This window comes from Lycorma delicatula, chromosome 4 (genome assembly GCF_047948215.1).
Source record: "Lycorma delicatula isolate Av1 chromosome 4, ASM4794821v1, whole genome shotgun sequence".
Lineage (NCBI taxonomy): Eukaryota > Metazoa > Arthropoda > Insecta > Hemiptera > Fulgoridae > Lycorma > Lycorma delicatula.
Genome location: NC_134458.1, coordinates 10,822,253 through 10,836,837, shown reverse-complemented (window position 1 = coordinate 10,836,837; position 14,585 = coordinate 10,822,253). Strand labels below are relative to the sequence as shown.

The 14,585-nt window shown below is 38.1% G+C and overlaps 1 protein-coding gene across 2 annotated transcripts in view; it reads left to right on the top strand.

Moving 5' to 3' along the window:
* Positions 1–14,585, top strand: part of LOC142323105 (sodium- and chloride-dependent taurine transporter-like) — a 77,364-nt gene that overhangs the window by 53,774 nt on the left and 9,005 nt on the right. For both annotated transcript variants that reach the window (XM_075362295.1, XM_075362294.1), the window contains 2 exons: positions 2,834–2,952; positions 9,555–10,034. In XM_075362295.1, coding sequence (XP_075218410.1) covers positions 2,834–2,952; positions 9,555–10,034 — 599 coding nt within the window. The remainder of the gene's footprint in view (positions 1–2,833; positions 2,953–9,554; positions 10,035–14,585) is intronic.

The following is a 14,585-nucleotide window of genomic DNA, read 5'->3' as shown; positions in this document are numbered from 1 at the left end:
AAACACATATTTGAATTATCATCTTACCATATATTTATCATTGGAATTTCCTTCATGTTTCGCCGCATCAGTGTATCAGCACCAACAGTGAGTGAAAATATCCACAATTATGTTTCGTTAGTCTTACGTACAAAAAATACGCAACAGCGCACCACAATATTACATAACTGAAGTATATATTTACAAAAAGCATGCAAGCAAGTTGCCATGTTATCAAGCCTAAGTCTAGGCTGTACTTTATTCTTCCTATGACAAATTTATGGTAAAATGATAATTAAAATTACATATATGTTTTCAGTAAAAACGAAAAATATATATATACCATATGATAAAAAATGTTGATCAAAAAAGTGTTAATATAAAAAGATAAGAATATTTATCCTAAGAAAATAAGAACAAAAAAATAAAGAAAATAGTTGGGTGAAGTAACTGAAAACAATGTGCTTCAGAGAAAGAAGCTGCAAGTCTAAGAATCAACAAAATGAGACTAGCCTACCAGCTCATCAAATATCTGTACAAAAAAAATCTTTCTTTCAATATAAAATTAAGACATTATATGACAGTAATTCGATCTGAAGCCTTTTACGCAGCAGAATGTTTAATCCTTAACAGACACGGTGATCTAAGTTAACTGGAAGTGGAAGAAAGAAAAATACTGAGGAAAATATTGGGACCAATCAAAGAAAATGAACAGTACCAAAGATGACATAACAAAGACTTGTATAAATATATTGAAAAGGTTATAAAACGAAGATTGCATTCTATGGACATCTACAAAGAATGATCCCAAACACTCACCAACAAAATTTTCACACACTTCTGTAACAAAAAGACTAACAATACCTGGTTTCAAGAAACAGTGAAGATATACATAAACTTGGAATAACTGATGCCGACATCAAACAACGATCACCTCTGAGGAACAAATTAAAAAGAATAGCAGGTTTTCAGGAGAAAACAAAGTATCTGACTGGAACAATTTGGACTGAAGAAAGGAAAGAGAAACACAGGAAGATTATGATCGAAATGTGGAAGAACAAAAAACTTTCAAAAATGAATTAATTGAACTTTGTGGTCCAAAGAGGCCTATTTGAACCAAAAAAAGAAAATTAATATTTAACTTCATAAAATTGTACATGTGTTTTTTAGATGTAATAAAATGATCATAAATGACCACTTTTTTTCTTCTGTTTAGCCTCTGGGAATCACCGTCAGGTATTACTTCAGAGGATGAAATATATGTACAGTCTCAGGTCGACCATTTCTGGGATGTGTGGTTAATTGAGACCCAACCACCAAAGAACACCGGTATCCACGATCTAGCATTCAAATCCGTATAAAAGTAACTGCCTTTACTAGGACTTGAACGTTGGAACTCTCGACTTCGAAATCAGCTGATTTGCGAAGACGCGTTCACCACTACACCAACCCGGTGGATTGATCATAAATAACCTTTTTTTATTTATTTTTTTCCTGTTCTCCTACGCCGGACATACAGTGAAGTAAAGCTCAGCCCAGGGGAGTGTCCTTTAAACTCAAAAGTGCCTCCAGTTTGGCTCGCCGCTTGGATCTTTTTTCTGATCAACGCGTGCCTCAAACCGTTAGGGAGGGGTTAACCAGGCCCGACTACGTCGTTCCTGGCATCTCTCCCAAGGACCGGGACTCGGCCTGTACATTTTCTCGCTTGCCTCTAACTAGTAGGGAGGAGGAACCGGGCCCGATTATGTCGTTCCCGGGCCCCATCCAGCAGCTGGGACTCGGTCTTTTGATTCTCCAGCCTACAGAACCCAGGAGTCCCCAGCTGATCATCGGAGCCGACACACCTCAGCATACCGGCACTCCCAGCCGGGGCTGTCCGCCCTGCCCTAAACTAAAATCTCCTTCGACGTTCTTCGTCATCTTTTTCTCTCAAAATCGTCCTCGCCAACCGTCGACGGCTCTCCAGTTTGCCGCTGAAGCCAGCATATAATCTACTAGTTCTTCTGATGTTAGGTCAGCAACTCCTGCCCTGACCTGAGAGTTTTGTCATTTCTGGCAATGGAATACGGTATGCTCCATTGAGTCTTGCTTGTATATACACGTTGGCAATTCCCTTCTGCCTATTCTATACAGAAACCCCTTGAAATTGCTATGTCCAAACATGACCTGTGTCAGATGGTAATTTAATTCACCGTTTTCCTCAGCAAGCCATTTCCCAAGGTCAGAGATAAGTCTTCTGGTCCAGCTTGTTTTAACAGTAGCCCTCCGTCTCTCACTCCATCGTCGAATAACAGACAATCTGGCGTCCACCTTACTCACTCCCGCAAACTGCTCCACAAACCGCTCAAATGACCTGACTTGAGATAAAATCACTCCCAAAAATGACAAAACCACTTTCAAGAACAAAAGATACTCTATGGCAGCTTTACTAGGGAAAGTGAGGTTTTCACTTTGCCTTCTTCACTGAGTAGAATATGCTATTGCACATAACTAAGTCCATGAAAATGTTACTAGTTTGTCATAAAATCAGATGAAAATACAGAAACTGATAAGCTATTAGTTTTAAAGGAATTTTGTTAATAATTATAATTTGACAGATGACCATTTCCAGCTGATCAGCTGTTAAGAGCTCTTCAGGATTGCTTTCTTTCTTATTTCTTAAAAATCAAAGGAAATAAAAATTAAAATATCATGTACATCACTGATTACATAATCAACTTTGAATTTTTATAATTCAAAACATTGTTGCATAAAAATTACATACATTCTAGGTACATCATTATTTATGTAAGTTACAAATGAAATAATTTTTATTTATTACTGATTTAAACTAATATGTACACTTAATTTTCAGCTATTTTCCCATATTTTATGTTGACTGTACTACTAGTTAGAGGTGTAACACTAGATGGTGCATCAGAAGGAATAAAATTTTATTTAAAACCAGACTTTTCAAAACTTGGAGAAGCACAGGTGTGTATGAAGTTAATTATTATAATAAAATCAGTTAATTCAATCAATTTTTTTCTGTGTGATCTATTACCCATCAAAAAGAAAATTTGTTTTCATTCATATTAAAGTGTTTTGCTTGAGATTTAAATCAGACCAAACAATTATTTCAATGATATTAGATTTAGTTCAAAACGCATAGCGATAGAATCATTGTAATAAGGATAAAATCAAAACCTAAACCGACAACGATTGTTAACGTTTATATGCCTACAAGCGCCCATGATGATGATGAGGTAGAGTGTGTATACGAAGAGATTGATGAAGCAATTAAACACGTAAAAGGAGATGAAAATTTAATAATAGTTGGAGATTGGAATGCAAGCATTGGAAAAGGCAAGGAAGGAAATATAGTGGGTGAATACGGGCTGGGCAAAAGGAATGAAAGAGGGGACCGACTTATAGAGTTTTGCACGAAGTATAATTTAGTAATTGCCAACACCCAATTTAAAAATCATAATAGAAGAATATACACTTGGAAAAAGCCAGGCGATACTGCAAGGTATCAGATAGATTATATCATGGTTAAGCAAAGATTTAAAAATCAACTCGTTGACTGCAAAACTTACCCTGGAGCAGACATTGATAGCGACCATAATTTGGTGATAATGAAATGTAGATTGGGGTTTAAAAACCTGAAGAAAAGTTGTCAGATGAATCGGTGGAATTTAGAGAAGCTTGAGGAAGAGGAGGTAAAGAAGATTTTTGAGGAGGACATCGCAAGAGGTCTGAGTAAAAAAGATAAGGTAGAAAATGTAGAAGAAGAATGGGAGAATGTTAAAAAGGAAATTCTTAAATCAGCAGAAGCAAACTTAGGCGGAATAAAGAGAACTGGTAGAAAACCTTGGGTTTCAGACGATATATTGCAGCTGATGGATGAACGTAGAAAATATAAGAATGCTAATGATGAAGAAAGTAAAAGGAACTATCGGCAATTAAGAAATGCTATAAATAGGAAGTGCAAACTGGCGAAAGAAGAGTGGATTAAAGAAAAGTGTTCAGAAGTGGAAAGAGAAATGAACATTGGTAAAATAGACGGAGCATACAGGAAAGTTAAGGAGAATTTTGGGGTACATAAATTAAAATCTAATAATGTGTTAAACAAAGATGGTACACCAATATATAATACGAAAGGTAAAGTCGATAGATGGGTGGAATATATTGAAGAGTTATACGGTGGAAATGAATTAGAAAATGGTGTTATAGAGGAAGAAGAGGAAGTTGAGGAGGATGAAATGGGAGAAACAATACTGAGATCTGAATTTAAGAGAGCATTAAAAGATTTAAATGGCAGAAAGGCTCCTGGAATAGACGGAATACCTGTAGAATTACTGCGCAGTGCAGGTGAGGAAGCGATTGATAGATTATACAAACTGGTGTGTAATATTTATGAAAAAGGGGAATTTCCGTCAGACTTCAAAAAAAGTGTTATAGTTATGATACCAAAGAAAGCAGGGGCAGAAAAATGTGAAGAATATAGAACAATTAGTTTAACTAGTCATGCATCAAAAATCTTAACTAGAATTTTATACAGAAGAATTGAGAGGAGAGTGGAAGAAGTGTTAGGAGAAGACCAATTTGGTTTCAGGAAAAGTATAGGGACAAGGGAAGCAATTTTAGGCCTCAGATTAATAGTAGAAGAAAGATTAAAGAAAAACAAACCAACATACTTGGCGTTTATAGATCTAGAAAAGGCTTTCGATAACATAGATTGGAATAAAATGTTCAGCATTTTAAAAAAATTAGGGTTCAAATACAGAGATAGAAGAACAATTGCTAACATGTACAGGAACCAAACAGCAACAATAACAATTGAAGAACATAAGAAAGAAGCCCTAATAAGAAAGGGAGTCCGACAAGGATGTTCCCTATCTCCGTTACTTTTTAATCTTTACATGGAACTAGCAGTTAATGATGTTAAAGAACAATTTAGATTCGGAGTAACAGTACAAGGTGAAAAGATAAAGATGCTACGATTTGCTGATGATATAGTAATTCTAGCCGAGAGTAAAAAGGATTTAGAAGAAACAATGAACGGCATAGATGAAGTCCTACGCAAGAACTATTGCATGAAAATAAACAAGAACAAAACAAAAGTAATGAAATGTAGTAGAAATAACAAAGATGGACCACTGAATGTGAAAATAGGAGGAGAAAAGATTATGGAGGTAGAAGAATTTTGTTATTTGGGAAGTAAAATTACTAAAGATGGACGAAGCAGGAGCGATATAAAATGCCGAATAGCACAAGCTAAACGAGCCTTCAGTAAGAAATATAATTTGTTTACATCAAAAATGAATTTAAATGTCAGGAAAAGATTTTTGAAAGTGTATGTTTGGAGTGTCGCTTTATATGGAAGTGAAACTTGGACAATCGGAGTATCTGAGAAGAAAAGATTAGAAGCTTTTGAAATGTGGTGCTATAGGAGAATGTTAAAAATCAGATGGGTGGATAAAGTGACAAATGAAGAGGTATTGCGGCAAATAGATGAAGAAAGAAGCATTTGGAAAAATATAGTTAAAAGAAGAGACAGACTTATAGGCCACATACTAAGGCATCCTGGAATAGTCGCTTTAATATTGGAAGGACAGGTAGAAGGTAGAAAATTGTGTAGGCAGGCCACGCTTGGAGTATGTAAAACAAATTGTTAGGGATGTAGGATGTAGAGGGTATACTGAAATGAAACGACTAGCACTAGATAGGGAATCTTGGAGAGCTGCATCAAACCAGTCAAATGACTGAAGACAAAAAAAAAAAAAAAGATTTAGTTCAACTTTACTTGAAATCAAAGTCTATTTATTCTTTATTTCATTACTTATAAGTTATATATTTTCATAAGGCTTGATCAAGAATGTTCAAGTCAAAAGTTGTTTCTGATGAAATAACTGCAGTGAAAAGAAGTTTATTTTTTTAAATTAATTACTTACTCAAAGTTCGAGGGTCATTCCATAACACTGGACAACAAAATGTTTTTTGTTTGTTACAAGAATGTTAATAGCTGATTCTTATAGTATTTTTGATGCTGATTTCAAATGCGTAAGTGGTTTCTTTTTACTATTGTAAGAAAAAGATATTGTGACAGTAGTATAACAATACTATATATGCAATTTCTACATACCTAAAATCTGCTTCTTTTTGATTTTCTGGGGTACTTTGCTGTAGGTACATTTGTCTTGAGATTCCTACAGCAGACAGTCAGCCAGCATTCTTGACTTCCATTTTCTCTAGTGGCATGTTCCCATGGTAGATATTTCCTAGTGAAAGCATTTTCCATCTCTTTCAATCACAGCTCCAAGATTGGTAGAGATAAATCCAAATTAAAATCTAAGAAGTGGTTCTTTAGTGACATATTACATCCAATGCTTTGTAGTTTTAAAAACTCAGTTATAAGTTCTTTGTAGTTATTTGTCTTATGATTTCCAAGGAAGTTGTTAACCTTTTTAAAGGATTTCCACACAGGAACCTCAGTCATTCAAATTCAACATCATTCATTAGTTTTCTTATGTTCAGTCCAACAAATATACCTCCTTCATCTTAGCATCACTTATATTAGGAAACTTGTTTTTTAGAAAGTGAAATCCAGTCTCATCATAGTCCATTGCTTTAACAAAGTCTTTCATTAAACATAGCTTAATGTGTAGTGGCAGAAGTAAACTTTTTCAGGTTTTACTGGCACTGGACACACAATATTCTTCTCTCCTACAGTCAATGTTTGTCTTTTAAACCATTTTTTTAACATGATGGTTCTTCTTATTTCTGATGTCGCACTCACACAAGAAGCAACAAAATTTAGTATAAGTAGTAAACCAAGTGACAGTGCTATCACTTTCAGATCATCACAAATATTTCTCATACTGAATCATATCTAACACAAGTTTCATATTTTTTTGACTCCTCCATGATGAGCTGCATGAGCTAAAGGGTTTGATGGGATATTATACCCAACATGAAGAAAGACTACTTTCAAACTACGCTTTGAGGAGTCTATACAAAAAGACATCATTCATCAGGATGGTGCATATGTCCCAAAGCTTCTAGCAAAAATTTTACATCATTATCGTAAACTAGTCCTTTTACTGGAAGAAAAACAAAATCAACAACTTCATCTAATTCCAATGTTTTTGGTGGTACTGAAATTGGAAACTATGGACCGTGAGGCACTAGTCTTATAACAGAGGGAAGGGAATATCAGGATATTTAACAATATGTTTAGTCTTAGCTGTTATCCCTGATATTTTTGTTATTCAAAAATAATAGTCTGTAAAGTGATCTTTTGGTACTCTTCCAACCATTGGAATTGCAAATGTCATGTGATGCGATCCATTCAACCAACCATTTAACAGCGTTACACATGAATTGCAGCAAGTATGAGGAACCCAGGACCTATCCTGATCATCTTGTCATGTTTTTATTAGTGGAGCTATATTTCTCCTCTGATTTAATGTTAACTCACCATAAATGTGCCAAAAATTGTCTGGATGGTTAATGCAATTGCATGAGATTTTTATTAAAAAGTTCGTTGCAATACACTCACAAACATGTACAAGTATTACAAAACTTGAAACACTTTATACACACATTAATTGTCTTATATACACTGACTTTAATGGAAAAATAAAATAAAAAATTGGTAGGAAAAGTAGCTGTACCAGTTACACTCACAAGAGCTCGGACTTGGCTGATGTAGTTGAGATTTTTCTTACTCAACATGATATGTTTATTGTTTACAGTATTACATCCAGTACTGATTCACCAAAACAAAATTCATTTACACTACGTAATGTGTGACTAATACTGTATGACTAATAGTGGGTGACATAGTTACATTTAGAAAAAAATGTGACATGTATCATTTGTAATCATTTTAATTACTGTGATAATGACAGTAACAATATTTTTCATGGCTATTTATCAACTAAAATAAATTTTAGCTTATTTAGCACTTTAACGGCTGCAATAAATAAAGTAAATATTACAGTTGCATTATTCATGCACATATACTTGCTGGAAAATAGGAAGGGGAATTAGGAAGAATTTCTGAGGGCAATGGGGAAATTCTGACTTCATATTCAGAATCAGCATCCAGAAAGATTCAGCAAATATTGACCGTGTAACAAAATCATTGTTAACCAGTGTAATTAAAACACAAACATTTATAGATTTATTAATAAGTATGCACAGAACGTTATCTTTCAACATAATCTCCTCTTTTACTATGCATTTATCCCATCTTTCTACTAGCTTTCGTATTCCATCAGCATCCCAATCGTATTCCATTTCATCTTTGGGTTGACTTCAGAATCAAGTGAGCATGGCTGTTTTTAATCCTTGATTATCTTGAAATTGTCTTCTACTTCCACATAAAACAAATTTTAACAAACCAAAAAAGTGGTAGTCCAATGGCATCAAATTAGGAGTGTATGATGGATGCAGTAAGACTTCCATCTTAATTTGGTTATCATATCGTGTTTATTTGGTGACATGAGGACAAGGATTGTCATGCTGAAAAATAACTCCTTTTCAATGAGAAAAGGAGTGATTGTTTGTTGGAGTGAGTCCATGTTGTTTAATGTGAATAGCTGGTATGAAATCTTTTTCCAACAACTCCGATAATTGGCACTGTCGACCTTCTGAATAATAGGACCTTTCATGTTCCAAAAGATGGTAAGCATCATTTTAGAAGCAGAAGGCTGGTTTTATGAGTCTTTTTGTCATTGGAGATCAGGTGTGTGTCTACTCTTTACTCTGTCGTTTTGATTCTGGTTGTGATGGGGTGGAAGGTCTTATCACAGGTTACTAATTGACCAAGAAATGCCTTACCTTCACAATCAAATCAAAATTTCAGTTGTGTCCAGATCTGTTATTTTGATAATTTATGTGCTTCTGTCAGCCTTTTCAGTATCCGATGGGCAGATTTCTTAACAAATTGCAAGTCATTTTGGATAACCTTGTGCACTGTTCTTATACTAGTACTTTATTTTTGCGCTATTTCTGCCACAGGAACTCTATGAAATAAAATATCATTTTTTCTAAATTTCTGTTGACACCTCTACAGGCTGTCTGGTACAAGCTTCATCAATAACATTTTAAAATTTGTCTGCCCGTACATCAAAACTTGCCTTCTTCATGTCACACCACATTGAGCAGCATTCATTCGGCAGGTTTTATGCCTTCAGATAACAAAAAAACAAATAACTGCATGCTGCTCCTCTAAGATGCAATCCGACAATGGACCGTCTCTAGACACATATTGAAAATAAACAAAATGTATGTGGATTGTACACATTCTACTCACTGCATAGAACAGGCTTGCACTAATCTTGTTGATCTTCATGCAATGATCTTTACTAGGCAAATTAGTTCCCCCTACATGTACATTTGTCTGTTTACTTATTGAATGACCCTTGTATATCATGCATTTATTGTTAATATTGTTATGGTTAACTTTACTGATGAAAAATATTTGTCATATTTAATGTGTGGTTTCAGTGTAACCACATTATACAGTGCCAGCTTATTGTAGTAAAATTAATATTAATGAATATTTTATGCAAATCCTGTTACAGGTATGGATAGATGCAGGAACACAGATATTCTTCTCATATGCTATTGCACTAGGATGCATGACAGCTTTAGGATCATACAATGAATACAATAATAACTTCATTAAAGACTGTATATTCATATCGGTTGCAAACAGTTGTACCAGTCTATACTCAGGATTAGCTGTATTCAGTGTACTTGGCTTTATGGCAAAAGAACAAGGTGTTCCAATAGCTGATGTAGCTGAATCAGGTCCTGGGCTTGTTTTCCTAGCTTATCCGAAAGCCATAACACAGATGAAATGGGCACCAGTTTGGTCAGTTCTATTTTTTTTCATGATTATATTGATGGGTTTGGATTCACAGTTTGTTGGTGTAGAAGGATTTGTTACAGCTATCGTGGATTTATTCCCAAGTACCCTGAGAAATCCACGAAGAAAAGAGATGTTTATTTTAATTACCAGCATAATAAGCTATTGCATCGGTCTAACAATGGTAACAAATGTAAGTAGATGGACTATTCTTTTAAACTACTACAAAATAATAAAAAATAAGCAGATTTAATGTGATGTAAAATAAAAGCCAAATCACACTTATTAAAGATCTTTTAATTGGCCATTCAAGAGTAAAATCTTGCTGTTTATTAAAGTATTCTTATCACATGATGCTTGATGTAATTAAAATGTCTGACATTAAATGTTACTCACATCTATCAATTCCAATCTTTATCCTTTTTACATTTTTCTTAATTTCTATTTCCTGTTAGATCATCTAATATTATTAATTTTGATCTGTTTATTTTCATTTTCTCTTTTTTTTTTAAAGAGGTGGAGGAATCTCACTTACGGGAGCCTAAGCAGTGTCAGACTCGTTAACAGTTCCACAAGATGGTATTAAGAGCATATGTGTGCTTGCGCACTACCGACTAAACCTCCATCCCTGGCTAACCATCCTTCCTGGAAACCGCTAATGTGGCATTACTTCAGGAGGGGGGCTATAATGCCACACACACAATCAGACACCACTAACATATATGAAAACCCATACAATCAACAACACAACCAAAGAAACTAGCAACAACCAAAGACACCTCACATGCACATCACACAAACACACCTCTATCAGAAGAAAACATAGAACAAAAGCAGAGGAAACACCTGCAGCAATCGCAAACAAAAATCACACCTATACTCCTCATACAAACTCACACACAGCAATGTACACAAAATAACATTTACTATTTACAGCCACTATCGTTGCTCCGAAGACGCAGGAGCATAGCATCAGCCTTCGGGGGACTGCCTGTAGCCTAATCGCACCAAAGCGACCCCCAGATGCTCAGTAGACCCCGTAGGTGCTCAGCCGCGACCCTGACCTTCCTGGTATCTCCGGCGCCTCGTTCCCCGTCGGGACTCCTCCCATGAGTATAACTTCTCATTTACCTTCTTTACATACAACTCCACTGTCTTCCACTCATTGGGTCTTCTCATCAACACACTCTGTGTTTCTTCTGTCTGAAAGATGGCCTCGACAACAAGGGTCACCAGCATTTCTTCACATTGTCTCCCAAAGAGTGGGCAGCAAAAGTACACATGGGAGAGGGTTTCCTCCTCTGCCCATTCAGGATATAGATCCAAAAAATCTTGACAGAATCTGAACAAATATGATCTGTAGCCTCTACAGCCCGTCAGGAACTGCGTTAAACCATATCCCAATGAGCCATGGATTCTCCTACACCAGTTCCTGATGTCTCTGAGTAAGCGGTATGTCCATCGTCCCTTCGTTCCTCTGTCCCAACACTCTTGCCAGATTTCCAACTCCTCTGTAATCTCAGCTGTTAATTGCCTTTTATTCACAGAGAGCAAAAGTCCCTGTTCTCATAGTCTTTTTTTTTGCATGGTTATCAAATCTATAGGCATAAGCCCCGCCAGGGCTTCAGCTGCTTCCTTGGAGACTGTGCGATATGCAGATATTATCCTTAAACTGCTTCTTCTATGCAATGCCGCTAATCTGCCTAAGTATTTGGAATATCTAATCACACTGGCTCATATCTCGGCCCCATAGAGCATCCTAGAGTATGCCGTCCCGACCAGCAACCTCCTCTGCAATTAGGAAGGAGACCAGCTATCAGCCTCATAGTCCTCTCCGCCTTACTTGCAGCCTCTATGTCCTGGTCTCCAAACCTCAACCTTGCATCCACCTAAAGACCCAAGGTATTTTATCGCCGGTCTTGAGATGATCCTTCTGTTTTCAAGTGTGAACTTCAACACCAGTCTCCTATTCAGAGGATATCGCCACCCCCTCTGTCTTCTCTGGGGCAAGCCCAGCCCCAGCCATCCAATCTTTAATCACTTGGTAGGAGTCTCGTATCTTGTCAATGTCTTCCCGTCTAATGATCGCCTCCACCACTAAAGCGATATCATCAGCATAGCTTACCAACATAACATCCGGCGAGAGGGTAACTCGAAAAACCTCATTGAACGCCAAATTCCAAAGGATCGGTCCAAATACCGACCCTTTTGGCAGTCCTTTATGTAGGATTCTCTCAACTTGTCCGTCTTGCAGTTAGCACACCAGCCTGCGTATCGTTAGATACGATTGTACCATATTGTACAGATACGAAGGAACCCGATGCTCTTCTAGAAACCTCATTATGGTGACATGAGAAACGCAATTGAATGCGTTCCTTACGCCTAAGGTAACAAGGACACAAATTCCCCGCCGTTTACGCCTCGTTGCCCTTCTCGTCGCGTTACAAACAGCAGCTACAGCGTCCAGGGCGGATATTCCCTTTCGGAAGCCATACTGACTTGGAGAGAGCCCGCCCGCCTCTTCCACAGACTCAGTTATACTCAGTTATCAGGTGCTGGAGCATACGCTCCAGCACCTTAGCAAGTGCATTTACCACAGCCAACGGCCGGTATGAGGAGGGAAGCGTCGGACCACTCCCCGGTTTAAGTGCAAGTACCAGCTGCTGGCATCTCCAACTCTCCGGAAAGACCCTCTCCGTAGACATCAAGGAAGATCTCTGGCTTCACCCGAACCGCCACCTTTATCACCATATTTGGTAAAACGTCTGGGCCCAGCGCCTTCTTTGTAGGCATGCGCATTGCTGCATCCATTAATTCACCTTATGTGAAGGGAGCGGAGGCTTACCATCACCCCTTTCATCCGCGGCTAAACCTTGTCCGCAAGAGAAGAGTCCGTCTATTATACCCGGACTTCCCGAGTGTCCTGTGTAACGGAAATTCTGGGTCTCAGTATTCTTCTTGCCAGGACATTGTACGGCCTTCCCCCCGGGTCTGATTCAATTTGTGTAGTTAGCTTCTTCCAAGCAATTCTCTTTGCCTACCGAATGTATTTAACTAAGTCTTTCTTGGCTTCCTTATATCGGGCCGTACCTCAGGGGAGGGAAGTGAGCCCTCGTCATCTGCGTTATGGCACTCTCTTCTCTTTTGTGCCATCTCACTTGTCAATCAATATGTGGGAGGTTACCCCTTTCTAGTACAGGGTCATTCACGGGAACCGAATGTTTTTAAAATAATCATAAAAAATTGAATATTTACTTTAAAAAAGTTTTATTGGTACTGAAACACTTGTTAAATCAAAGCATTTGTTACTTACTCATGAACGAAAAATTATGTCCGGCAAGTGATGTCCATTTTGGGCAATACATTGTTGTAGCCTTTCACGGTAACTGGCCTCAATTCTTTGCAGCATGTCTACATCAATCTGGGTGACGTGATGACGAATTGCGATCTTTAGGTTCTCCAATGTACGCGGTTTATTGCCGTACACATGCGATTTCAGAAACCCCCACAGAAAAAAATCACAACTACTCAAGTCGGGCGACCGAGGGGGCCAAGGAATGTCGCCGAATCTGGAAACGATTCGTTCCGGCAACAAGTTACGGAGAACAGCCATCGTTGCGTGCGCTGTAGCTCCATCCTGCTGGAATAACACATTTTGAAAATCGATTTCCCGGTTTCGTAACTCAGGGATGAAAAACGTATTCAACATCGCAATGTAACGATCAGCTGTTACAGTTACGGCAGCGTCATTTTCTTCAAAAAAATATGGTCCAATAACACCGACCTTTCCTATTGCACACCAGACAGTCACCTTTGGGCTATGAAGTGGTCTCTCGTGAAGCTGATGTGGGTTTCTTTCTGCCCAATACCGGCAATTCTGTTTGTTGACGAAGCCATTCAGATGAAAATGGGCTTTGTCACTCATTAACAATAATAAATTTTCATTTTCTTCAAAAATGGTAAACATTTGTCGACAAAATTGTAATCGCTGCGTGAAATCTTGCTCGTTTAACTGCTGCACGACGGCTATCTTGTAAGGATGGAAATGCAGGTCTGTATGCAGAATTCGTCTTACCGTACTTGTGCTCATTTGAAGCGCTGCTGAATGCCTCTAAATAGAGCGGCGTGGGCTTCTGACAACGGCTTCCCTTACTCATTCGATGTTCTCCGGAGTGCTAGCAGTTCGTCGGGGACCCGGTGGTTTTTTCTTCAATATTGAACCACTTGTTCGAAGGTTGTTTACCCATCGCAATATTGTGTTACGAGAAGGGACACTTGCATTACGGTGGATGTTAACTGACTGCGGAAATCTCGCTGAACAGCAGTTACGGATTCGTCATTTCGCACAAAACTGTCATACGCGTACAGGCGTTGGTCTAGCGTCCACGGCTCCATCTCAACGACTAAAATGTAAATGCTATGAACAAAGCAAACGTCAGACACCAGCCACGTGCCCCTCCCACCACGAACGCCCGAGTACAACCCACTTCAAAAACATCCGGTTCCCGTGAATGACTCTGTATATCTCCGATGGAGACTTCCACACGCCACCACAAGAGAGCTCACCAGGCGGTGTACCTTATCCTTTGCAGTAATAGATTCGCAGACTCCACCTAAGTTCAGTGTCGCTGCGAAAGCAGCGGCACTGGATTTAAGCAACTTGGAAAGCAGGAACCAGGAACCTGGAAAGCAGCGGCACCAGTTTCCGGGTATCTGGAAAGTAGCGGTACCAAGGACCTTGACC